Source organism: Poecilia mexicana, unplaced genomic scaffold (genome assembly GCF_051168715.1).
Source record: "Poecilia mexicana isolate PSO_F unplaced genomic scaffold, ASM5116871v1 scaffold_23, whole genome shotgun sequence".
In the NCBI taxonomy this organism is placed as follows: Eukaryota; Metazoa; Chordata; class Actinopteri; order Cyprinodontiformes; family Poeciliidae; genus Poecilia; species Poecilia mexicana.
In genome coordinates this window covers 18,496,039-18,521,250 of record NW_028263392.1, presented here as the reverse complement: position 1 = coordinate 18,521,250, position 25,212 = coordinate 18,496,039, and the positions used below count along the sequence as shown (strand labels likewise).

At 40.2% G+C, this 25,212-nt stretch overlaps 3 protein-coding genes across 4 annotated transcripts in view; 1 reads left to right on the top strand and 2 right to left on the bottom strand.

The window, feature by feature from the left end:
* The window catches only part of gys2 (glycogen synthase 2), a 66,966-nt gene extending 61,659 nt beyond the window's left edge, over positions 1 to 5,307 (top strand). Inside the window, exons 15-16 of the mRNA XM_088003285.1 lie at positions 1,209 to 1,289; positions 1,510 to 5,307. Coding sequence (XP_087859411.1) covers positions 1,209 to 1,289; positions 1,510 to 1,728 — 300 coding nt within the window. The 3' untranslated portion in view covers positions 1,729 to 5,307. The remainder of the gene's footprint in view (positions 1 to 1,208; positions 1,290 to 1,509) is intronic.
* On the bottom strand, positions 2,789 to 5,357 carry spx (spexin hormone). Its single transcript, XM_014974558.2, has 6 exons — positions 5,337 to 5,357; positions 4,915 to 4,998; positions 4,761 to 4,818; positions 3,235 to 3,297; positions 2,971 to 3,057; positions 2,789 to 2,844 (listed from the first exon to the last, which is right to left on the bottom strand). Exons 1-6 carry the CDS (start codon positions 5,355 to 5,357, stop codon positions 2,789 to 2,791), a joined length of 369 nt encoding a protein of 122 aa, XP_014830044.1.
* Positions 5,358 to 6,595: 1,238 nt separating this feature from the next.
* Positions 6,596 to 24,628, bottom strand: caprin2 (caprin family member 2). Of its 2 annotated transcripts, none has more exons than XM_014974552.2 (21): positions 24,521 to 24,628; positions 23,832 to 24,082; positions 23,695 to 23,757; positions 23,527 to 23,613; positions 21,108 to 21,346; positions 20,467 to 20,549; positions 18,360 to 18,473; positions 17,490 to 17,524; positions 17,170 to 17,400; positions 17,002 to 17,043; positions 16,795 to 16,923; positions 15,934 to 16,018; positions 15,288 to 15,337; positions 15,037 to 15,144; positions 14,853 to 14,951; positions 14,629 to 14,760; positions 10,769 to 10,913; positions 10,513 to 10,686; positions 10,296 to 10,357; positions 9,351 to 9,402; positions 6,596 to 7,768 (listed from the first exon to the last, which is right to left on the bottom strand). In XM_014974552.2, exons 2-21 carry the CDS (start codon positions 24,069 to 24,071, stop codon positions 7,194 to 7,196), a joined length of 2,745 nt encoding a protein of 914 aa, XP_014830038.2. In that variant the 5' UTR covers positions 24,072 to 24,082; positions 24,521 to 24,628; the 3' UTR covers positions 6,596 to 7,193. The 2 variants fall into 2 exon arrangements, with proteins under 2 accessions (XP_014830038.2, XP_014830040.2); XM_014974554.2 differs by having other exon boundaries at positions 10,573 to 10,686.
* Between the last annotated feature and the right edge of the window lie 584 nt (positions 24,629 to 25,212).

Genomic DNA, 25,212 nt, shown 5'->3' with positions numbered 1-25,212 from the left:
CAAACATGCAAGACATACTCAAACCAAAACTGCATGATATTGATAATAAATAACATTATAACATGGTATAAAGTTTTAAAAAAAAGTCAATTTAACATAATACTCACTTTAAATAATTTTGTCATTATTTTTATAGAAACTGTGAACTGTTAAGAGAATAAAATCATTAACTTCTGGCTCATTATATTCTCTTGTGCTCCCGGATTCAATGATCCCATGCATGGAAACAAAAGTCACACAGAGATGACAGTTAGCGCTCCACATCATACATTTTCAGAGTTTATTCTAACATTTAAAAGTATAAAATCACATTGACAACCAGAGACTTCAGACACACTAAAACAGACATTCATTTACCTGAGACAAATTGAAAAGAAGAAGAAGAAAGAAAGAAAGAAAACCAAAGCCGTCTTTGGAGAAATTGCAAAGAGCAAAATCTGATTTGTTACTCCTTTGTACAAACTTTTATAGTAAAGGTGTATTCTTGTCTTTAATTTATTCAAATAAGGCGTATTTTTGCTCAGCCAACCAGGAGCTGTCTCGAACCCTCTTAAAAGTTAGAAACCACCTACAATTTGTTTTCAAGATCAAACACCAGGTGTCACCTTTATCTGAACAAAGTGGAAGCAGAGCTTCTCCTCCACTGGCCTGGACTCCTGCTGTTTTATGGCTTTTCACATATCAGTGTGAAGCTGGAACTTCTGTTTCTTTCCCACACAGACAAAGGGCAGATCAACAGATCTTAGCAAACAATCTACTGTAACTACAGGTAACACAAAGGTCAATAGGGCAGAATAAGTTATTAATCTGAAAACTATAATTAGGCTATTTCAATCAAGAGATGTTGCTAAGTTTTGAAACTATCATATTTTAAATTTATTTTCTTAACAGAACCCAAAGGGTTTTTGGGGAAATTGTAAAATTTTGTTGATCATAATTGATTAGTAAAAGCAATAAATGATAAAACATCAAAGGGAGTAAGGACCTTGTACAGGGACTCTATAAAGATACAGTTACAGTGTTAACTTGATTTTTGTTTCAAAATGAAATTGAACAGCAAGAATTTTCAGTGTTTGATTAGCTGTGGTTATTTTTACTTTATAAAAAAAAAGCTAAGTACAAAATAAACTAATACATGGACAGAGTAAAAAAACTACATATAAGATGTTTTGATGGACTTTTTTGGCATCTATCGTTTCTTGTGACAGTTCTACACACACGCCCGTCATCTGGCACTTAGCAGAAGTTTCCCAGACAAATACAAGATGGACAACAAAGGCCCTCTAAAGGCAAGTAAAGAACTCCCAAAAGGGAGTTGAAATGTTTCCCTTTTGTGTGGAATTTCTCCAAAGAGCAGGAAAGAGTTCGTCTTGATTTAATAAGAGATTCTGAGGTGAGGTCAGCCATATTTGTTTCCTATTTAAAAAACTGCTCTGGGTAAAATGATCACATAAAAGTTGTAGATGGAAAGACTGCTAATGAAAAGGACATTCTGTGTTGTCTTCACAGACTGAGGGTTTCCGTTATCCTCGGCCAGCTTCAGTGCCTCCGTCTCCCTCTGCCTCCCTCCATTCCACCCCACACCACAGTGATGAGGAGGATGATGATGATGAACCATACAATGAAGAAGAGGAGGCAGAGAGGGACCGGTTGAACATCAAGGCTCCTTTTATGCTGGGATCAGTGCCAGAAGGCAAGAAAAAGCAGCCAGGAGAGTCAGGGAATTAAAATAAATAATTTAAGTTCAGAATCGTTCCTGGTTCCACCGACTGCCCAACACATTCAATAAACTTAGAGATTAAATAACAACTATCATTTTACTTCTTTCACACAAATAACTTAGTTGTATCAGTCAGGATGCACAAACAAAAAGATTTTGTTCAAAATATTTCAGGAAATTATTGGATCTGTCTAAACTTTATTTCATAAACATACACAATGTCTTTGTTTTTTTTATCAGGCAAAAGCTATGAACTTCTGAAATTTAAACCTCTCTTTGACTCTTGCTGTTTCTCTATAGTTGGCTACATCAAACAAACCTACAGACCCTACAGAACCAGAACCAAACATGAAGAAGGGGAGCATTCAGTTTTCATGTTCCTCTAATCAGGAACTACCCTCCAGAAACACTAAGATCCTTTAACTCAAGGATAAAAACCCAAACGGCTCAGCTGCTTTTGACTGATAATACCTGGAACATTGATCCATATATCTGATGTATATTTCATGTCAACGATCCTTGATTTTGATTATGCTATTTGGAAAAATATAATGTTTGTTGGTTGTTTGCTGTTGCCAACTTAATTACTGTGTCATGTTTTGATCATGTAAAGCAGAGGCCCCCAGGCCCCGTCCTCAGGGCCCACAGAGGACATGTTTCAGATGCGTCATTCTCCAGCACAACTCAGTGTCCCCCTTTGCCTGCCTGTAAAAACCTGGTAATCACCCATTTATTCATGCCAGGTGTGCAGCAGCAGGTCGGGGCCCCATCAGGTTCTCAGAGCTCTGATGCAAACGACTTTGAACTGCATTGCTGCTGAAATGTGCTACACAAATAAACTTGACTTTTACACATTCACTGTTAATGGATGCAGATTGTATGAATGGGAAGTGGTTTTATTTCAAACATTTAAGTCAACCTCAGACCTAAAGTGCAATAATCCCCAAGTGTTTATTAAAATATCATTTTAAACACAGTGAGATAATTCATATTTACAATGCAGCTTTTTGACAGTGTTGCACCAAACACAAATACAAAAATGATGAAATATGATGATTATTGTTGATGTCAGAAGTATTCTCTCTTCCACACTGGAAAATACACCTCGTCTGGAGCTTCGTCAGCTAGGAGAAAAAAAAGAGACAAACATTATATCATAGAACATGAAAAAGCCCCGGCCAGTTTTGGAGAACAGAACAGCGAATAACTTATGAAACGTCAGAAAACAAGCGGTCAGACTGAGTGGTCACCTCCCTCTCTGGCTTGCTGCAGGATCTTGAGCAGCACTGTAGCTGCCTGGCCAACACTCAGCTTCTCTGTGTTTTGACTGCGGGTCTCTGAAGGAAACAAAAAACAAAAAGCACACACACATCAGAAGTCCTCTGAACAGCTGAGTTCTGATTTCAGGTCTGTGGCGGACCGTGAGAACTCTGACTATTCTCAAACTGTGAACACAACTTGCTAGAATGAACATTAATTTAGCTCCACTATGAACCAAATAAACATTGTTGTACCTAAGTGTAGCGTGTCATAGACATCTCCTTCCTTTCCATCCTCAGAGATGAACCTACGACCCTCTGACAAAAAGTATTACAAGTCAGTTTCATTTAGTTAAAAATGTATTTATTTTTTCCTTTAAATGTTGGCACAACAGTTTGGATCAAACATGGCCATTCCAAATACATTGTCCAGCTGTGTTAGTAAAAATAAACTATTCATTAAAATATTTGAGCTTGAATATTATGGCATAAAGTGGCTCATAAATCTTTCCTTAAACATTTTCACATTTCATCACATTATAACCACAGCCTTCAGTGCAGTTCAGTAGGGTTCTATGTGATAGATCAACACAAATATTGGAAAACTTATGAATGGTGGTGCTAGAGCTAGAGCAAAATGCAAACAGGAAATCAGGATAAGCATGTATAATGAAGGTATTATGCAAAATTGACGTTTTTGAGCTGCATATTATGTTACAATGTCATTCCGTCATCAAGCACATACTCAGTGTGTTGCATGACCTAATGGTTCTAAAGAGGATCCTGTATTTGAGGGGTTTTAATTGTATTTAATATTAAAGTATTGTTAACACCAGACCATTATGAATCATGCTATAGTTATATTTATTGTGTTCATGTAAAGTTTCCTGTCTGGCAAGAAAACTGACTCACCTCACTCTAACCAAATCTACCTGATGGTATAAACAGAACTGAGTGATGGATAAATGATAGATTGATTCAGTGAAGGCAGATAGTTAAGAAAACATGGAGGCTTAAATGTTTTTAAGCCTTTTTGTCTGCTAAAGAGAAGCAGACAAAAAGTATCCAATTTCCTTCTAAACTTACAAAGAATGGTGAATCAAAGCTAACAAAGAACAATAAACAGGCAATATTTAACGATAGATATTAGTGGTTACTATAGCAGACAGATGGTTGCAACAGTTACAATAGAAACACAGTACTGGGAAGGTTTCAATCCTGTTGTTTCTATTGCCAACTCTTTCTTTTTCACGCTGAATGATTTCCTCTGATTACTTTGTGTGCATGTTCAGTCTGTGCTTTGAGCCTCACCCAGTCAGTGCAGCCCACCTAACAGTAACATAATCATGTCTTAAGAATGAACTTGATCACAAATGTATTTCTATACAGTTGTGTAAATAATTTGAATTAGCATTTTAATAATTTGATCTTTTTTTTTTATTTTGTCTTGAAATTTGGATTTTTTTCCCCAATCTTTAATTAGTTTTATCATTATTTTCTATTTACTGGATGTTGATTGACACCAGTGTCCTCATCACAGATCAGAGCTTCAGATCACTTCCTCTCACTGCTTGTTCTGGCAAACACAAACATCTTTCAAAAATATTTTCCCATTATTTATTAGTCTGATAACATTACACACTTGTCAAATGACTCATTGAAGACCAGAAATGTGACAAAATGTGAAAAGGTTTCAATGATATGAATAAATGCGTACAATGATATAGTTTTAAAATAATATTAAACCCTAAATGTCAGTCATTAAAAGACCAAATACATACGTGTTCCTTTTAAGTACAACATCGCCTGTGGTGTCCAGTTTCTTCGTTGAAATGAGCCCTGAAGAAAAAACAAAGAAAGTTTTATCCAGTTTTTAATTTGGCAATTTAACACTTTTGTTCATTACAGTAAATCCCCCCAAAAAGAAACAGTTACTTTTGGCACGCTCCATGAATGTGAGATGAAGGATGCAAGCAACAAAAGGGTGAGCAGATTGGTTAACGTGAAGCCCCTCAGACCCTGTGGGATACAGAGACAAGTCAAAAAGAGAGCTGCAACCATCACCCTGCCAGCTTCTACAAAATTATTAAAAACTTGAATAAAGCCCTTGATTCATCCATATATGAATAAAGAATAGCTACACCATAAAAATGGTTAGATAAAATATTTGGATCTGAAAGCTCAGTGAAATATTTGAGGAAATTATAAGGTTGAGAGTCAATTTTCTTCAAACAATTTACAACTTTTTTGTGTACCATTTTTGTACTCTGCAAATAATCATGGCAAAGGTTCCACTAAATGTTCCATTAAACTAGAATGTAAAATGAACATGGATATGAATATGTGTGTTTTCTTACCTTTATGGTGCCAGATGTCATGTTGGCTTGGTGTCCAGCTCAGAAACAGGATCAGGTAACTGCTACTGCTGGTTTTCTGTATTTATACCATGATGGGGAGCAACTCCTCTGTGCGCCACACTTCTTCATAATGCCAACACTAATAGGTCACGCCAGTATGATAAAACGGGGGCGGGTAGGAGAGTGAAACAAGAGACTTGCGGATCAATTTCAATCATTCCACTTCTTTCTGTGAGAGCTGTTAATGTTAACGTAAATGTTTTGCTGCAAGAAGTTGCCACAAGCTATTTCATGTCCTCCAAATAATTTTCCTAAATTTTAAATTCTTAAAGCTGGTGAATAAAATCTGGATGATGTTCAGAAAAGCTGAAGTAATTCCTTCTTTTGCATCTTTGCTCGGTGTAGCTGAACAGAAGAAATTATGGGTTTTAAAAATCAAAACTTGTTCTGATAAAAAGAATAACTCGGAGGCAAAAAAATAAATACAATACTGGGTTATTTCACTACCAGGAATGTGGTCCTGTATCTCAGAGGCCTCGTTTGTCCAGCTCCATCACAGATTACTTCAGTATTTGTAGGTGAAGGTTGCACCCCAGAGTACTTTATGTTCAGTCATTCAGACAGTTTGAGGCTGTAAATTATTTTTTAAAAATGTTTAACTTTGAAGAGCTCCCCCTGGTGTCAGATCTCCCTCGACTCCCTTTGTGGGTAGTTCGCTTTGTTTCCCCATCATTTGCATTTCACATACAACTGAAATAATCTGATAGTATTCTGATTATAGTTCCACATACAAAACAGCAGTGGTTAACAATAATGTATCTGTAAACCCAGACCTACCCCCACCTGTTCCAGACCACCCACACCATCTAACTCAATGCATATAAAAAGATAACTATCCACAGGTTGGCTCCTTGCTTTAACTCAGATCTCCATACTTTGAAGCAGAACACTAGGAAATTGAAAGAATGGTGCTCTTCATAAAGTAATTATGTAGTTTGGAAAAGTAGTGTAGTGCTGTATAAAAAACATGCTCGAATTATTGCTTTATTTAAATGTCACTTTTAAAACTTAGTTCAGCTGTCAAATATGGACATGGGTGCTATTGCATTTACATTTTATAAAGAAAAGTTTATGGAAAAGCTTTAATGGAGAACCAGTTTGGTTAAAGCAGCATAGATCATGTTGAGAGCAAGGCCAAGAATTACAACTGCACCATAAACCACCCTGTAGCCTTTACAGAAAACTAATGACTCAAAGGATACTGCTTATATTTTATTTAGGCAACAAAGGACCTCTTGACACAGTCATGTCAGCAGCACTACCTTCTGATCTCGTGTACACCATACCCACCACCAAAAAACAACTCCTCTCCTTAGCTGTACGTTTTCACATCAGCAGGAATTCTTTAGAGACCAGGCTGCAGCAGAATGGTGCCAGTAATGTCCCTGATGAGGAAGTCATTCGCTCAACATGGCCTGAAAATCTTTCAAAAGCCATTCAGAAAAAAAAACAAAACACACATTTAGAACACTCCATAAGAGTGGCCACCTTGTTGTTCTGTACTTGCAGGACCTGTGGGTTTAACATCTCCGTGACGACAGCTCGGTCCAGCTGAGCCAGCATCAGACAAAAAGGCAAAAGAAAAAATATGGTTGACTACAGTAACTGTATGGATTCATCACAGCCATTTTTAACTTCCCAAATGGAAATGGCTTTGAGCGTACACAGCACCATCTAGTTGGGAACAGTTTTTGGTTTTCATACATTTGATACACAGGTATGCTGCCTGACCAGTTCTGAAATGTAAGCTGTAAGCAAACCATGCTGGAGGAAGGTGGCCATCTAGCCTTCACCAGTTCAGTCCTGATAAAGCAAGAAGCCTGAAAACGTGCTGTACTTCCACGTGCTGCCATAGATGGCACCACGGTGCAGCCTGAGCCACACCTGGTCTCCCTGGAAAAGAGGCAAAATGGCATGGTTGCTGGCAGTCTCATGATCAGGGGCTCCATCATTGGCATATGCAGAGACCATCACCTCCTCGTTGCGCATGAGGTTAACATAGAGTGGGACGCTGATGGCCAGCTTCAGGATGTGAAAGATGAAAACGTACGTTCCGTTCACAGGACAGGTGAACCGACCAATGTGGGTGTCGTACATCTCCCCCAGGTTGCTATGCAGTTGGTCAAACACAATGGGCTGGTCAAGGTTGCCGGGTGCAAAGTTGGCGGTGCGAGAGGCAGTGAAGGCCACACGCAGTGGCTGCGAGAGTGGGTAAAGCGGCATGGGGAGTAAGGCTGTAGGCGGATGGCTGTGTGGGGTCAGTGGGACCTCCACTGTCGACACAGATAAGGAATCCCCATGACCAGAGTCCACAACAGTAAAGGCTCCGTCCCGGTCTGGACTGCTCACCTGGGAAGAGTCACTCCAGGCTGCTGCTCAGAAACAAGTAAAAGATCATTTTAGACCTTGAGGACGTCAACATGTTGATGGCAACTTCAGATAAACAGCTGATCTTATATCATCTGACATTTCAGGTAATAGTGAGTCTTATGAAGCAACAGCCTTCATGAATATGGTAGCGTCAGTTTAACACAACACGTAGAGTTGGGTTTTTTTTTTAAGTGATGAACAAATTGAGACTTTCTTGCAGATTGTGGAGGAAATATACACAAGTGATTATGAGCAAATTAGAATATTTCATTCATCAATTCCATTCAAAAGAGAACTAAAGATTCATTACAGTCATTGCTTTGCTACTTTCAATAGGGCCTCCAGCACATAAACATATTCATCAGAAAATTCTATTAAAAACTCAATAAATGTCTTTTACATACCCAATTATAGGAAGACAGCTGATCTGCCAAGTGTCACAGTCAGTGACACACCCCACACTGAGGATAGGATATAAAATGCCCTCTGACCTATCCCTGAAAAGGCTGGTTGCTGTAGCAACCATCCCTGAGAAGGTTACTTACAATTGTAGGGTAAAGTAACACATACAACTGAAACTAGAAGTTCACACAGACTGAAAAGAGAGACATTTCTTTCTCACTGTGAAGTTAAAATCAGACCAAACTTTTGTTTTAGGTCAGTTAGAATTACCAAAATTATTTTTAAATGAGTGAAAACGCAGCAAAGAATTTTCTAAAGAGATGTTTTGTAGCTTTCAGAAGGGTATTCACATTTGTTCAGTATCAGGGATAATTGTGATTTAAACTGTATAACTTGGATCAAATCTTTGAGTTTTCTTTCAACAGTTGAGTTCCACCAGTTCTGTCAGGAGGGATGGGTCAGAACTCCAGCAGTCAGATTTGTAGGCCTCCTGGCTGGAAGCACCTTTTCAGATCTGCCCACAACTTCTCCACAGGACTGAGGTCAGGGCTTTGTGATGGCCACAAAAACACCTTATGCCACTTTGTAACCACTCTGACTGTATGCGTAGAGTCACTGTTCATTCGGAAGGCTGGCGGGAAAAACCTGCAGGCCAGCCATCATTTTGACAAATTACAATTCACACACCTGACTGCTATGTGTAGTTGAAAATGTCTGCTCACCTGCATAGCGTGCATCAGAAAGGTAACTAAAAATCATTCACGAAAAAAAATAAATTCCCCAGGAGTATCATCTCTGAACTGGACACTGAGCTAAACGCAGCTTTTAAGAGAGTGTTTAATGACTCTTTGCAGGAGTTTTCAGTTAATCAGCTGATTATGGTGTGGCACCATAAGTTTCCATTAATCATCTTTCTCACAGTATTCTAATTTTCTGTGACACTAAATTCTGTTTTGTGTTTTTTGTTTTTTTTTATTTTTATTAGCTGTAGACAAAATCATCAAAATTACAAGAAACAAAGGCTTGGAATACATCCCTCCATGATGATTCTAGAAGAGTTTCACTTGGAGATGACTGGCTAGACATATTGCATTTTTATACATCATAATTTTTGAGATGTAATTCAGCAGGTAGAGGGAGATCATGCTGGAATGAGGAATGGATTTTGCCTGAAGTTCTTACCAGAGCTGTGCCTTCCTCCTCCTCGCCTGTATACATGTTGATATCCTGAGTCCTGAGAAGAGAACAAATGCTTAGGGGGTGTTGAAGAAGATTTTAAGTTATAACATCTAATAAAGAAACTCTTTGGCTCGATCTCCTTCTGATTCCAGGTTCTCCCGGCGGGCCACGTGTAGCCACACAAAAACAACGAGTGCAGACGTCACAGAATTGCAGTTTAATCCAATAGAAGACAACACATAAAATTACAACAGAAACTGCAGAACAACAGAGACATACATTCATTTACCTGACATAAATGGAAAGATGGATGAAAGAAAGAAAAGCAAAGACGTGCAAAGGTGTCTTTGGAGAATTGCGAGAGCAAATCTAATTTGTTACTTCTGTGTAGAAAGTTTTATAGTAAAAGGCGTATTCTTATCTTTAATTTATTCAAATAAGGCGTATCTTTGCTCCTCCAACCAGGAGCTATCTCTGACCCTCTCTCTAAAGCCAGGAACTCCTGTTGTGTTTACAGCTTTTCACAGATGAGTATGAAAAGCTACAACTTCTCCTGATTTTTTCCCACACAGACAAAAGGCAGTTCAAAAGATCTTAGCAAACCATCTGCTGTAACTACAGGTAACATAAAGGTCAATAGGCCAGAATAATTTACTGATTTTAAAACTATAATTAGGCCATTTCAATCAAGACATGTTAAGTTTTAAAACTAGTATACTTTAAATTTATTTTCTTAGCAGGGGGGGAAAAATCCATGGAGAATGATCGACAATGTCAAACATCAACCTAAAATGTTTGCATGAATCTAAGGAGAATGGTTTGTTTGCCCTCAGAATCAGTTGGATATGTCCTTCTGATTGGTCTAATAAGATGGATTATCTCTATACCCGTTTGGGATGCATTCCATCAGAGTTCATCTAGGATCACAAAGCTTAGATACTGACTTACTCTAGCTGGATAGAGAAGAGGAACAGACTCCCTGAGGTGAGCGGGAGGGATGTAGGATCCTCCTGAAAAGAAGAAATCAACCAGGGAAACATCAGGAAAAATCATTTTAACTTTTAAAGAACAGTCATGTTTATTTCATTCCTTAATCAGAACAGATCATTGAGAAGTTAAACATGCAGGGTGGGGGAAAGAAAGGAAGTGAGCCGAGGCTGGATACCTCTGTGCCAACCAGAGGACCGGTAGTTCTGAGCCAGTCCCTTGCCACCACGTGCCATACCTCTGACAGATCCTCTACTGTAGGACTGACTGCTTCGATTCAAACCTCCACCTGTCTGGCCAGGGGACAGGAACATCTGTCCACCGTTAACAGCCGAGTATTCTGACTGATACACTACGTGGAGAAACAAATTCCATGCAGTAACAAAGTGATGAATTTTGCCAATACTTTATAGGCTGCATGAGTCTGCACATACCCATCTGAGGCTCATCATCTGGGGGTGCAAACTCCGGGGGTGTTTGGGTGCTGGCGGTGCTGTACTTGAGCCCGGAACAGACTGCAGTGTGGGATTTGAAGTGCAGTTCTCCATTTTGGGGTGGAGATGTGGCCACCTTGAAGACCTGCAGAAAATATGAAATTGACAAAAGAGGGCTGAGGAAATTGGTCAAGGTTTTCTGTGGGGCCCTAAGAAAAATTCAGTTTTGGGCTGAAATCAAAACTCAGATGATTAGATCATTCACACACCTGCTATAAACTTATTGCATCTCTGACAGTGCTGTTCTCTCTATATCCTTGTATCTTATAGAATATATTCATCAGTCTTCCAATTTTTCGGCACATAATATTGTCATTTGAGACAATTGTTAATAGCATAAAATTTGCATAACAATGCAAATACACCCTCTCAGAGGCCAATAAACTAATTTCGAAAGAACACTAGAACTGGAAAACCTTTTAAATATAAAATATTGTGAGTGGAGTTTAGAGGGTTTGCATTAGGCACTGTTCACATTCTCATCCTCTGGTGATGGAGGTGGGGAGGGGGGGAGAAACCTGTATTGGTACATTTTAGGTGCAGATATTGTTTAGTTGCTACTGTTTTACAACGTAGCGGCTCCAAAGGGTTCAGTGGTTCACCATGGTCAGTCGGTTTGAATCCAAAGTGATCCCTGACTGCAACTCACTCCTCCTCACCGAGCTTTATGCTACGCTCTGTGGTTGGAGACCAGGAACCTGGCAGGTAACTGAGGTAATGGTCACACAGTGGTGGGAGACATCGCTGCTCCCTCCCCTTCATTTCCTATGGCGTTTGAGTTCGTACACGTAGACGGGCACGAGGCCAATGATGCGACACAAGAAAGTTGAAAATAATTCAACTTTTGTCGCCGTCATCGCTACTGTGTACAGAGTTCATCTGAGGACTTTAACTCCCCGTGTACCGTTACCAAGAAAACAAGAGTAACTGGAGTGAAGCTTTTGTCAGTAGAAAGAGAAAGACATGACAAAAAACAAGCAATATTATTGCCTTCATTTTATTATAAACTTCATTTTAATTTATTATGTGATCAATTGATTTATCGTTTAATCGCGACAAGCCTAGCCAACACATGTAAAATCAATCTTATCCACCGATTTCATCTACCTCAATAAAGGTTTAAAATATCACCCACTGTCCTCTTCTGCTCTACAGTGAGAGGTTTGGCTGACAGACCAGCCCACCAGGTCATGTCTGCATGTTTGCAGTTAATAATCACTACAATTATTAACTGCAGCAACTCGGCCAATTTCTTGCTATATTTAGCGGCAAAGAAATTTGGCATCTTCCAAAATCGGAACTGGCAGATAAGGCATCTTAAAGATCCGCAATCAGTGATTGGCCTGAAAACTTCAAGTTTACGGGGCCCCCTAGTAACCCTGGAGCCCTAAGCAGCCATGTAATTTGCTTATGCCTTGGGCTGGCCCTGCTTCTCAGAACAAATGCCTTTTCACAAAACTAGTGAACATGCCCAAAGTATAAAATGAAAAATGAGGTGTAAAATCATTGGTCTTACAATATTGGGGCTTGGAAGAAGATGGCTTCATAGAAACAGAGCTTTGGTGAAAGGACAAAAGATGAAACGGAGGCAGATGAAGCTCACTGTAGCTCACTGGAGGATGCAAGTCTGACCCCTGAACTTAAGGTCACAGTACAAAGTGTGATAGAAAAGGATTAAAGCCTGCATTTGTCTCATTTCAAAGATGAAAAGAGAGAGAGAGAGAGAGACCGAGAGAGAGAGAGAGAGAGAGAGAGAGACCACAGCGAAAACTTAAAAGTCTTTTCAGGTTTTCATATTTTGAGGGACGGAGAGACTATAAATCTCTTGTAAAGTTGTATTAAATTATTCTAGACCATCATTAAAGCCAAAACCATCCTCAATTTGTTCTCTGTAAACCTCATCACCAGGAATAATATGTGTCTATATATATATATGTGTCTATATATTAGTATATGTGTGTGTGTGTGTGTGCGCGAATAACTCCAAAGTCTCAGAGTGATGAAAAAGTGACCTCCAGAGTGCAGGACAGTGAATCAGTCAGTGAATCAGACTCAGCAGCAACTGATGAAATGGAATAGAAATATCCTTTATTGTCCCAGAGTGGGGAAATTTTAGTGTTACAGCAGAATCAGGGTATGTAGGTTCAAAAGTCTTAGAGATACAGGTGCTGGTCATAAAATTAGAATATTGTGATAAAGTTCATTATTTTCCATAATGTCATGATAAAAATTAAATTGTCATATATTTTAGATTCATTGCACACCAACTGAAATATTTCAGGTCTTTTATTGTTTTAATTTTGATGATTTTGGCAAACAGCTCTTGAAAACCCAAAATCCCTGTCTCAAAAAATTAGAATATCATGAAAAGGTTCTCTGAACGATCAATAAAAATAATCATCTGAATCAACAAAGTGACTCTAAACACCTGAAAAAGATTCCTGAGGCCTTTAAAAACTCCCAGCCTGGTTCATTACTCAAAACCGCAATCATGGGTCAGATTGCTGACCTGACTGTTGTCCAGAAGGCCATCACTGACATCCTCAAGCAAGAGGGTGAGAAACGGAAAGAAATTTCTGAACGAATCAGCTGTTTGCAGAGTGTTATATCAAGGCACCTCAGTGGGAAGTCAGTAGGAAGGAAAAAGTGTGGCAGAAAACGCTACACAACGAGAAGAGGTGACCGGACCCTGAGGAAGATTGTGGAGAAGGGCCGATTCCAGACCTTGGGGGAAGCAGCGGACTGAGTCTGGAGTAGAAACATCCAGAGCCACTGTGCACAGGCGTGTGCAGGAAATGGGCTACAGGTGCCGCATTCCCCAGGTCAAAGGTCAAGCCACTTTTGAACCAGAAACAGCGGCAGAAGCGCCTGACCTGGGCTACAGAGAAGCAGCACTTTGGACCACTGTTGTTCAGTGGTCCAAAGTACTTTTTTCGGATGAAAGCAAACTTTGCATGTCATTTGGAAATCAAAGTGCCAGACTCTGGAGGAAGACTGGGGAGAAGGAAATGCCAAAATGCCAGAAGTCCAGTGTCAAGTACCCACAGTCAGTGATGGTCTGGGTGCCATGTCAGCTGCTGGTGTTGGTCCACTGGGTTTTACCAAGGGCAGGATCAATGCAGCAGCTATCAGAAGATTTTGGAGCACTTCATGCTTCCATCTGCTGAAAAGTTTTATGGAGATGAAAATTTAATTTGGTCTGGAATCGGCCCTTCTCCACAATCTTCCTCAAGGTCCGGTCACCTCTTCTCGTTGTGCAGCGTTTTCTGCCACACTTTTTCCTTCCTACTGACTTCCCACTGAGGTGCCTTGATATAACACTCTGCAAACAGCCGATTCGTTCAGAAATTTCTTTCTGTTTCTCACCCTCTTGCTTGAGGATGTCAGTGATGGCCTTCTGGACAGCAGTCAGGTCAGCAATCTGACCCATGATTGCGGTTTTGAGTAATGAACCAGGCTGGGAGTTTTTAAAGGCCTCAGGAATCTTTTTCAGGTGTTTAGAGTTACTTTGTTGATTCAGATGATTATTTTTATTGCTCGTTCAGAGAACCTTTTCATAATATTCTAATTTTTTGAGACAGGGATTTTGGGTTTTCATGAGCTGTTTGCCAAAATCATCAAAATTAAAACAATAAAAGACCTGAAATATTTCAGTTGGTGTGCAATGAATCTAAAATATATGACAATTTAATTTTTATCATGACATTATGGAAAATAATGAACTTTATCACAATATTCTAATTTTATGACCAGCACCTGTATACGACAGAGGTTAGTGGATTAAGTTGTGAAAAACTTACAGAGTGAAACTGAGGCGTAGTGAGAGCTCGCCTCATGGGAGGAGTAGAGAAAGAGTCTCCTTGAGGTGGAGTGGAGGTGTTGGATCTCAGCCCGTTACAGGGAGACTGCTTTCCTGACTCGGTTCCTGGAGTCTGAGAAAGATTCAATGTGTTGGTGTTCATTTATTAATAAATAATGCTTTAGAGTCATTTTCTGTCAACTTGACCTAAGAAGTCTACTTTACACATGGACAGTTCTTCTCTTCCTGGTCTGCAACGGTAGCCTCCACATGGAAAAGTGGTGGTGAGGAATACCCCTTTCTGTCAGCCAGCTTTAGTGACTCCTACAACAAGACGACGATGTAACCAGAGTAAAAGAAGAAAATTCTGAGCCAGTTTGGTGTAAATAATAGCAGTATTGGAACTTACTTGGGAGTGGTTGTTGGAGGAAGGCTCCAGGGCTCCAGTCTCCACATTTGGACCCCCAATTGTCACACTGGCTTTGTGCTCCATCAGCCTGGGAGGTAGTGGGGTAGACTGAATGTGGAAAACCAAGAAATTAAAATTATTCTATAACATATGGATAACTACAGAAGAACAGGGCACACACTAGAGTGCCCTGTTATACAAATTAGAGTGACCAACACATTAATAATACAAATAAGAAAATACAATCTTACATGCATTGTTTTGGCCAGGATATCAGAAGGGCTTCTCAAGCATCCCTGGGCTGGTTGTTGGCAAAAATTAAAGAACAGAATAGATTCAAATGATAAAAAAGATGTTGTCATCAATTTCAGCCCTAGCGATCAACACTATGGTTCCTCATCTTAATAGATTCTGGTCCTGCTCACTTTGAATTGCCCGTCTAAGAAAAATAAAATACAGTGTCAAATAAGACCGATCTATCCTAATTGTGATACACCAGATATTCAAAACAGTTGAGTAAACTGTAGCAGCAGGTGGTTTTACAGACAAAGATCACAAGGACTGTGGGAGGATAATAACCTGGCAGCTGGACTGTTGACTCCAAGAGAAGAACTACCAGAATGCTACCATGTTTCTTCTTAAACTACCAGACAAAGACTCCATGAGGATGATACGAGGGTCTGACATCCACCCAAACAGTTCCCCTACATCATCATAAGTCGAAATATACCATTTATGCCCACAAAGAATGTATGCAAGCTTCTGACCACAACAAAACCTAAGCACAGCACATTGCTACTATGGCATTTTTAATCATTAACCACCCATAAATGTGATTAAATCAGTGTGAAAAATGACAAAAACAACCACAAAACTGACTGGCTGTGTTTCTGTTACCTAGAGGAGAAAGTGCTCCAGATGAGCGCCTATTTAGCTTGGGAGTACCGTTGGTCACAGAGGTCTCACCATCTAGGAGGGAGTCCTGTAAACAACAGCTGGTTTATTTACCAGTGGATGATGAGACACCAGACCCAACAGGTCAGATGAGCTGAAGGGAGTTAAAGCAATCTGGATTCTATCACACCTCAGCAGGACCGCAGGCTGACGGTCACTTTGCCATGGCGCATTGATAAACATGAACATTATTTTCAGAAGCTTGATATTAGTGTTTAAATTATCCTTTTTATAATCGGTATATAAAATTTACATTTTCTGAGACACTGCCAAGTGTAAGGATCTATATAAAAACAGAAAGATTCACCTTTATGAAATTAATGACCAAACATCTAAACATTTTTCAGATGTTTTTTAGGATGTTCTGGTATATCCATCTCTTTAACAGGTGCTATGATGAAGAGGCATTCACTTCAGTTCATTTATCACTCAACTTGCTGATGCTAATATGTAGTTTTAAACTCCAGCAGGCTGACTTAATGTGGCCCAACTCAATGCTATAGTGATCAGTTTGATATACTCAGGTTCCAACAAAATCTTCCCTCTCCTCTGGGTAATTTTGGTCATTTCACATATTACCAGTAAAACAATTACTGGTATTATTCTCAAACTAGAGTACTGATGTTCTTTATGTTTACATGTTCAGAGACCAGTACACTGTGTGCATGATACCTTCATTAGAGCTATAAACAAGTTCCAGCAGCCTGAAACCGTTCTGTCAAGATGAACATCTGCTCACCTTCATTGGGAAACAGGAAAATGAATTATCCCAACTCATTAGATTTACACACAGTTAAAGACCACCTGCATGAAACTGAAGGAGCCATGGATCTTAGTCATGAGGTCCTCAAGGTGCTGCTTCCGCAGTACGGGGTCTTTGGGTAAGGCAGAGGGGGAGCTGAAAACTTCCACCAGTAAATTCATTTGGTTGGGCTATAGGGAACCAGAAATAGTCTCACAGCAGAGAAGCATGGAGAAAGTTCTTCAGTCAGTTAGATGTTACACACTCACCAACTTGGCATTTTTCTCTCCTTTGGTTTTCTTCTCTTTTCTCTGGAGATAATTTTATAAAGTCGCATAATCATTAGCAAACAACATTTTAGGTGAACTTTAGATATAGAAATTGAAAGAGTCATTTATTTTGTAAGTTGAATCTATTCTGGACATGTTCAAGCTCACCTGTTTGCTTTCAGTAGAGCGTTTTTTAGAGGGGACTTGGACAACCTTAGGTATGAAAGTGGCGGCCCCTTTCCATGGTTTGTTAACTGCAATTTGGGGTGACAGAGGTCCATCTGGGAATTCTGAATCCCAGCTATCTGGAGGCTCCTGCTCCCTCACAGCCTGAAAATCCTCCTTCCAGTTCTGACTGTTCAAAATCTCCAAATCAGTCAGGTAGAGCTTGTTGAAAAGCTGAGGTAAACCCAATAGGTAAGCAGGTTTTTGAGTATAACTGCAGTCACAGAAAACTACACAGGTGAAAAGAGAATGAATGTTTTTACCTCCTTTGAATTTTCTTTAGGCATCGACTTTAAGGCTGACAACAGGGCACAAAAGAAAAAAATCATGATTGCAATTTTCCATTTTTGTATGCATAAATGTCAGAAGCAAAAATACAAGATAACTGGACATCTTGTTTCATGAAGAGGTCAAAGGTCTTTGAGTGGAACTGAACAGGAAGGCAATGATCAGGCTTAATTACAGCTACTTCATACCTCAACTGCAAGTATGCCAAGAAGCAGAAAAAGAACACAGACATGTGAAAGTGAAGTATCTACACCCAAAGTGGGTCCTGGAGGGCCGGCATCCTGCAAGTTCTAGTTCTCTCCCTGGTTTAACACACCTGGATCAAATGATGGCTCAGTAGAAGTCCTGAGAAGAACATTGACCTGCTGAGAAGGTTGTTTCTACCACCAGGGAGAGAACTAGAACATGCAGGATGCTGGCCCTCCAGGACCCACTTTGGGCACCTAAAGTATACTGGGTTCCCTTTATGCATACACATACATACATACATACATGTACACACACACACCTCTCTTTGTTCCCTCACCTTTTGTATTATTCAAAATTTTGTTGACCTGTTAGTTTTTCAGTCTCCTTGGTCTACTATATTTTCTGGAATAGTCTTCCAGATCCTATGCATTTAAAAGTAAACCATTTTTAATCCTATAAAGCACTTTTTGTTGTAGAAATCTGCATAAAAAACAGACAAAGTTTGACAGCAAGGCAAACCAAAAAAAACCCAAACATCCAGCTCCAATGGCTTTATGAAATCTAAACATACCTGGATAGAGGCAAATATGGGCCCGAGTTTCTAAAAATTTTGAAGTCCACTTCCTGGTTCAACGTTTATGCAACCATGATCTTACCACTCGGGTTGGCTGAGGTCGGAGACAACTCTGGAGCCTTGGTGGGTGGAGGTGGGAGACAACTGAAGAAATTGTACTTCAACAGTCTGATGAGCTCATCTTTCAGCAGCTTATCTGAAGTAACACAGACAGGTTACCAAAGGCATACCAAGATTTTCAAAAAGTTATTATTTTAAAACATTAAAAAGCTTCTAGCATAGTGAGCCAATGATTTAATTCTATAAATATCACAGCATGGTAACTTTGGTTGAGAGTGCCACCTGTCGCTCTCCACAGGGCAACAATGTTTGAAAACTACATTTGTTATGCCACTTATAACAAAAACATGATTTATCCATCATGTGTACCTGCCTAATCCTTGTAGGGTAGTAGTGTGTGGACTAGTGCACATCCCCAGCTGATGCAGCTGGTGCAAGATGCAGAATAGACTCTGGACACATCACCAGTCCACACCAGTGGACAACAACCAAAACACTACTCCAGGTATGTTTTTTATTAATATTACAGTTCTATTCCTGAGCTGTCCACCAGAAATCCTGCCAAGTCTGGTGGTCAGTGCAGTTCACCAGCAGCCCACAGTGTTTTTGTTAAGTAAAGAAAAGTTACGGTACAAATTCAGAGGTGCACGAGTAGGCATCATAATTTTTAAATAATATCATGTGAAGCCAATGGGCAGGTGTAAGCACAGTTGGTGAGCATGCCCTCATGCCTAGTTCAATGCATCAGTTACAAACTGATCTTAGTCTTTCCCATTACTGTTCCTGATGTGCAAAAAACAATAGATGGAAAAACAACAACAACAACAACAAAAAAAAAACCTAAGCCTGGTTTGGGGAGTTGGGGGCAAAGCCTGGTGGACAACCAGGCTTATAATATAAAGAGAGATACCCTGGATTAACATCATAATATAATGTAATGCTCAAAGTCATTTACATCCCTCACTGCCTCTTAGGAAAATGCAAACTTCATGCAGTAGATCATGTTCTCTCAGAAGTTTTTCTTCTTTCTTTTCTGATTAAGGAGACACCAGTCAGCTCATTCCTCTCCAGACATTTATTAGATGCATCTACACAGGATTACATGGTGGGTCTAAAGTCATGATGCAATTTCTTATCATTCAAGACAAGAGTGACTGCACCTTATAATCAGACAGATGCAGGCGGACTGTGTATCTGATTGTGTGCATTCAGGGTCAAGATAACCCAAGATCATCCCTAACCCTAACCCAACAGTAAAATCAAACTTCAATAAGATCAATGAGATTGTGCTTTAATGTTTTGTGTCATGAAGCTTTGCTTTAATTCTATTTCTTTTTTGTATTTATTCAGGAGAAATCAAAGTCAGACAGAGACAGTGTCATGAAACGGGAACAGCAGGCTTCCTGAAAAAGGGGGAAATTAAAACTCTCTGCAGGCTGGAAACTTTTAAAGAATGGAAGTCTAAACATTTTGAGTAATTGAATAAGACCCAATGCAAAATACTTGTATTAATATTGTTTTAATGCCAAATTATAGAAGGTAAATTAAACCTGGGCGAATTCCAAGAGCCTGTTGTGAAAAAGAGGAGAGCGACTGTTAACGAGCGTGGTCAGTGGGAGCCAATTTAAGCTCCGGTTGCTAATAAGTTAGTTTATGGAATGAAGTGAGATGGGACAATTGGTCAAAGGTCATTAATCCCAGATGACTCTCCTCTCATAAATCCAGCTAAGAAGCTTCTCCCCGAATTCTGCTGTGGGCTATAGCTGGATCAGGTATTGACTCTCCTACCAAGAAAAGTACTTGCAACGACGACAGGGATGTTTGTGCAGAGCAACCTTCTCCACCAGTTCCAGCTGCACCACAGGTGAACATAACTCTGGTCTACATCATAGAAAGCTGATTCCGTCATGTCCTGACCCATAAAATTTTGCAGACATGAAGTCATCATCCTTCCACAGCCCCTCCTTCTGAATTATAAAAATTATCTTTAACATGGGATCATGAGTTGAAACATCAAGTACGCCATTTAAAGTCTGGTTATTCTACGAAAGCAAAACAAGTGTACCTTAACACAAATCTCAAAAGCCTTTTCCCCAGACATAACAATTATCTGTCGTAATATAACTCACATGTGGATCCAGCCACAGGTTTGTCTTTTCCATCCAGAAGGTCTATGTAGACTAGGGCAGCTTGGTCCATCTGCTCCGCCAAGCTGCAGCACAAAGCAAAGAGGAGCTATAAGATGTCAACAGGTGGCATTTCAGATAGTTTACACTTTTCTGCAAAACCAACCTATGGGGGAAGCTACCCTATACTTGAAATTGTTTGAAACATGAATTACAGAAAATGTTTTCCTTTCAGCTGCAAGAACTAAGCAGCTTGAAGATTTGGGGGGGAAAGGCCCACATTCACAACTACTAAAATCTATTTTGTGACAAATACAAGGAGCTGTATTAAGAAGTCAATACTTCGTGCTGTGTCACATACACAGCTCCCAGTTATCTAGAATAAAACTGGAATAATTACTTCCAGAATCTTGGCTGTCAGGCTGAAACAAGTTATTTTGGTCAACAACAATAATGTTCTGTGTTGTTTTGCCTTCTTGAGGGGTCAACCACAGGCCGACAAACTTTTCAACCAATACAGTTGAAAAGTACCTGCAACTACACTAAATTAAGGACATTCTTTGATCATTTTTGTAGTATGGCTGTGGTTGCTCAAAATGGTGAGTATAGAAAATGAAAAGCCATGTCTAAGAGTGGCACCTCACCTCATTCTGGCATCCCTTTTGACCCCCACCATAGCAGCAAGCTGGTCCAGGCTGTGCAGCTGGTGAGCTGGGATGTAGGGTGCATGATTGCATCCTGCCATGACGTCTTTCCTTATGTGCTCCTGCTGTAGGCCACCAAGAAGGTGTTGAAACTGAAGCACCAGGGCCAGATGCCTCCTCTCAGTCTCCATCTTTGCAATTTGTTCCTTTTTAACCACCTTCCTCTGGGCCTTCAGCAACTGCAGGCAAGATGTTCACTCATTGTCCAGGAACAACAGAAGAAAATGGCTTTTGGGCTAATTCTGGCGCATTTACAGAAACGTTAATGTGCATGGTCGATACCAAAGAAATTAAACTCTACAGAAGAATTCTCAATGTCAATACTATTCATATTCATCTCATTTTTCCCCAAAACTCAATAATGATTAGGTTTTTTTTAGTGGGGGTGGGGGACATATTATGCATTCAGGCACATTGTGCTATAAAATGGTACCATCAAGTAGCCATGTTACCTTCAGTTATAAAAATGATGTATATATCAGAAACATCTTAAAAGAAACTTGATTTCACAGCTGTATCCAATGTTTTGATTTTAGCTTCTGTTTCTTTAATAACATCATGGAGAGACTCCCCATTCAGTACATCATAACAAAGTTGTAGTTGTTATGACAATTCTGTTGCAACAGTGTTGTAGTTCATATGATAAGCTCAGCAGACATGCAGTTCCACCAGGTGTTTGTTAAGTGCAGCCCCCACAGGGTGGAGCTTGGCTGGGGACTGATGCTCTAAGGTGGAGTTTTGGAACCAGCAGGGTTGTTTGCCCTGGGCGCCAAAACAGGATAGGATTTCCTTTGCAAACATGTAAGCAATTAACTTAAAGTGCAACTAACCCACCTCTTGCCCGCTGACAGGTGGAGATAGGCAGCAGCACTCCTCCCGACCCCAATGAGATAACAGCGTAAGAAAATGGATGGATGGATCTAACCCACCTTTGAAAGCATAACCTGACAAATCTGATATATATTTTTTTAATTCAGCAAAGTGGACGGAGCCAAGGCTGAATGTGGGGATGAGAGAGGGGTAAGTGGGCCTGTGATCAGGACAAAAGAAGCATTGAGTCACCTTATCTACTTTGTTGCTATATTTATCAATTTTTCAGAATCCTAGTGACTTTTTTAAAACAGCAGCTAGTGATAAATCTAGAAACTGTATTGTTGGTGACAACGCTCTGCAGCTCAGCTTCAGCCTGTCTGTCTGTCCTGAGCTAGCAGCGAGAGCGGCCATTATCCTCCATTATTAGCCTCCATTAGCTTCTCCTCCTGCCTCAGTCTGACAGTCAGCAGTTCAACACCAAACCTTCACCAACAGTCAGAGCAGAGCAGACCCATTCCACTCTGTGCCCACATTGCAAATACTTGTAAAGCTGAGTAAAGCTATGTCATGTCGCTATTCGCCATAGTGACACTTGCTACAGCTCTTGACTTACCACAAGGCAGGCGGCAGAGGGAGAGAGAGGGATTGGGAGGGGATTGTACCGTACTGCTGCAACAAGAAGAATATTCAACTGCCCAAAAACAGTTTGACCCATGAGCGCAGTAGTAAAACAGTTTTAAGCTAAATAATGTCAAACTAAAATGATTGCACAAAAATGTAAAAAAAAAATTGCACAGAAACAAAAATAAAACCTTACACAAGCTATTTAGTTTATCAGCCAAAAAAGTTGATTTGGGAGTAAGTTTCACTTCAAAGCTGCAGTATGTAATTTTTATAAAAATGTTTTGTTAAAACTGTCACCATGTCAGGACAGTTTGTTATGAGACAGATTATCTATCTGAAAAGATTGCTCTCCTCCACCTTCTCCCTGAGTCACTGTTGCCATCTGAAGAAACGCACCACTCCAACCAGAAACAACCAATCAGAGTCAGGAGGAGGGTCTTAGCGCTGTCAATCACCCTTGTGAAACAACTTACTTTTCCAGAAAAACCACATGTCCAACATCATTGGTGGCTATGCTAACTAGCCTGAGCAGTCATAATAAGATCTGCTGATGGGGAAAAGCTGCAGCGGTAGCAGAAAACAAGAATAAAGGGATGGAGGAGCAATGCCACACAAGACTGATTGACAGGGCTTTGTCTCGCCTCCTGGCTCTGATTGGTTGTTTCTACTTAACCCTGGGAGGAGTAAGAGCAGCAGTGTACCCTAAACACATAAATTTTCTCACAATTTATGTGTTTCAGACCATACTGCCACAACAGTGACAATAGCAACAAAGGTGCCAAAAAACATTTTTTATACAAATTACATGCATATCAATATATTGAAATTCATGGTGGAATGTCAAAGTGTTAATTTATCAAGTTCATGAGATACTAAAGTAGCTCCCCAACACCCTGGAACTGAGCAAACATAAAACACTTACATTCTGGGTAAGACCATCCAAGGTTTTGTGCAGCTCCCGTGCAAACTCCAGGTTATGGAGCACCTCGTCATACTTCTCTACAGCAACCTACAGTATACTCATCTGAATACATGGAAATAAGAACTTGCAATTTTTCAATTTCCTATTTGCTTAGCAACTTGGTCTCACCATCTGATCTTTGTTGAGCACCTCTCCCAGGCTCAGCCTCTTCTGGTAGTCCTTCAGCTTCAGCTGAGGATAAATAAGATGCATGATGAACAGTGCAGGAGACCCGTTTCACCTACTACACAGCAAAGACACTTTACCTTCTTTTTCTCCAAGTTACGGACTTTGTGCTTCAGGCAGATGAGGCCATCTTCTATGTATGTTTCATAGCCATGGTAGGCTGTGGACATCTCCATACTGACCAGCGGGCTGGTCAGCCCCTCTGGCAGGTTCTCCACCTTCGGGATACTGATAGTATCCAGCTGCTCCCCCTGCCTGTCTTCCCCATCAGCAGAGTCCTGGGTCACAGCCAGGGTATGGGATGGAGACAGCTGCACCATGATGAGAACTCCTGGAAGAGGAGGAACAGGGTAACAGAAGGAGGAATGAGGAGCTACTGGTCTCAACCCGGGGAGGCTGAGCGCAGTCTGGGCGGCTGCCAGAGCAGTGACGGTGCATTTACAGACACTACAGAACCGCAGAGAATAGGAGCTCAGAACCTAACAAAATACACAGAAATGCGGTAAAAACTGTCTTTCTATCCAGCTGACTCTCCTGGCGGCTGGCTCAGATTCATGCCGTCAGAAAGAGGAAGTTAGGTAATCGGTGAAGCAATTAAAACTCCATTTGGGACCAACTATGCTTGGCTGCTGTCAGCTTTCATGTGAACTTCTTTAGATATTCCACACATCAAGCGCGAGGTAAACTTTCTCCACATGCTTTGATCATAGCACGTCACAGTTTCCGGAGGAAGCTAGGCTAATTAAGAACATAAAACAAACAACCGCACCTCGCGCCTGTCCGCTCCGTCAGAGACGCCGCTTCAACTACACTCCCACAGGGATGTTTGGGAACACGGAGGTCATACCGTGCCGGCCCATACCTTTATATACTCTGCCAAAGGCGGCAGCATCCACCCGGAACACATCCGGTTCAAGCACCTGATTCTCTGGAAACTTCAAGTTGATTGTCCCCTTAAAGGTAACACGTTCATAATGGAAAGCACATTAAAAGCCCTGCTTTTGGGGAGCAAAACTCATAATCTGAAAAGTGAGATAGAAAGCACATTATTCCAATTCCAATTAAATGCACAAATTCCCACTACAATCGAATAATGCAAATAAATGCGAATAAAGAGCACAAAAAGAGGATCAAAGATGGGAATTTAAAAGAGGAAGTGACCATGTATCTCCAGGTTTACACTGAGCAACAAAAACAGTTCATCTCCCACAAGGAAGTATTTTACATTGTCTTACAAGAGACAATAATATATGCTTTGAACACTTTGTCATATTGCAATCATAAAATGATTTTTTTTCTGATAGACTACGTTATCCCATAACTGTGAAATTAAAGACAAATCATCAATTATTTTCAAAATCTTTTACAGATACAGATCTAAAGAAAGTAAATGTATGGGTGCCCTTGAGTGAATTAGAATACAGGTAGTAAAAGTAAAAATTGCTGCTAACATTAAATATG

What these genes read in the sequence shown, in the direction of transcription:
- spx (XM_014974558.2), bottom strand. Translation starts at nt 5,357, where the DNA reads ATGACATCTGGCACCATAAAG. An exon ending in ATTCATGGAGCGTGCCAAAA is followed by an intron (nt 4,819 to 4,914) that starts GTAACTGTTTCT and finishes TTTTTTCTTCAG; the next exon opens with GGCTCATTTCAACGAAGAAA. An exon ending in CTATGACACGCTACACTTAG is followed by an intron (nt 3,058 to 3,234) that starts GTACAACAATGT and finishes TGTTTCCTTCAG; the next exon opens with AGACCCGCAGTCAAAACACA.
- caprin2 (XM_014974552.2), bottom strand. Translation starts at nt 24,071, where the DNA reads ATGGTGCAGCTGTCTCCATCCCATACCCTGGCTGTGACCCAGGACTCT. An exon ending in TGGATGGTCTTACCCAGAAT is followed by an intron (nt 21,347 to 23,526) that starts GTAAGTGTTTTA and finishes TCTTGCCTGCAG; the next exon opens with TTGCTGAAGGCCCAGAGGAA. An exon ending in GCTCTACTGAAAGCAAACAG is followed by an intron (nt 17,044 to 17,169) that starts GTGAGCTTGAAC and finishes AATTATCTCCAG; the next exon opens with AGAAAAGAGAAGAAAACCAA.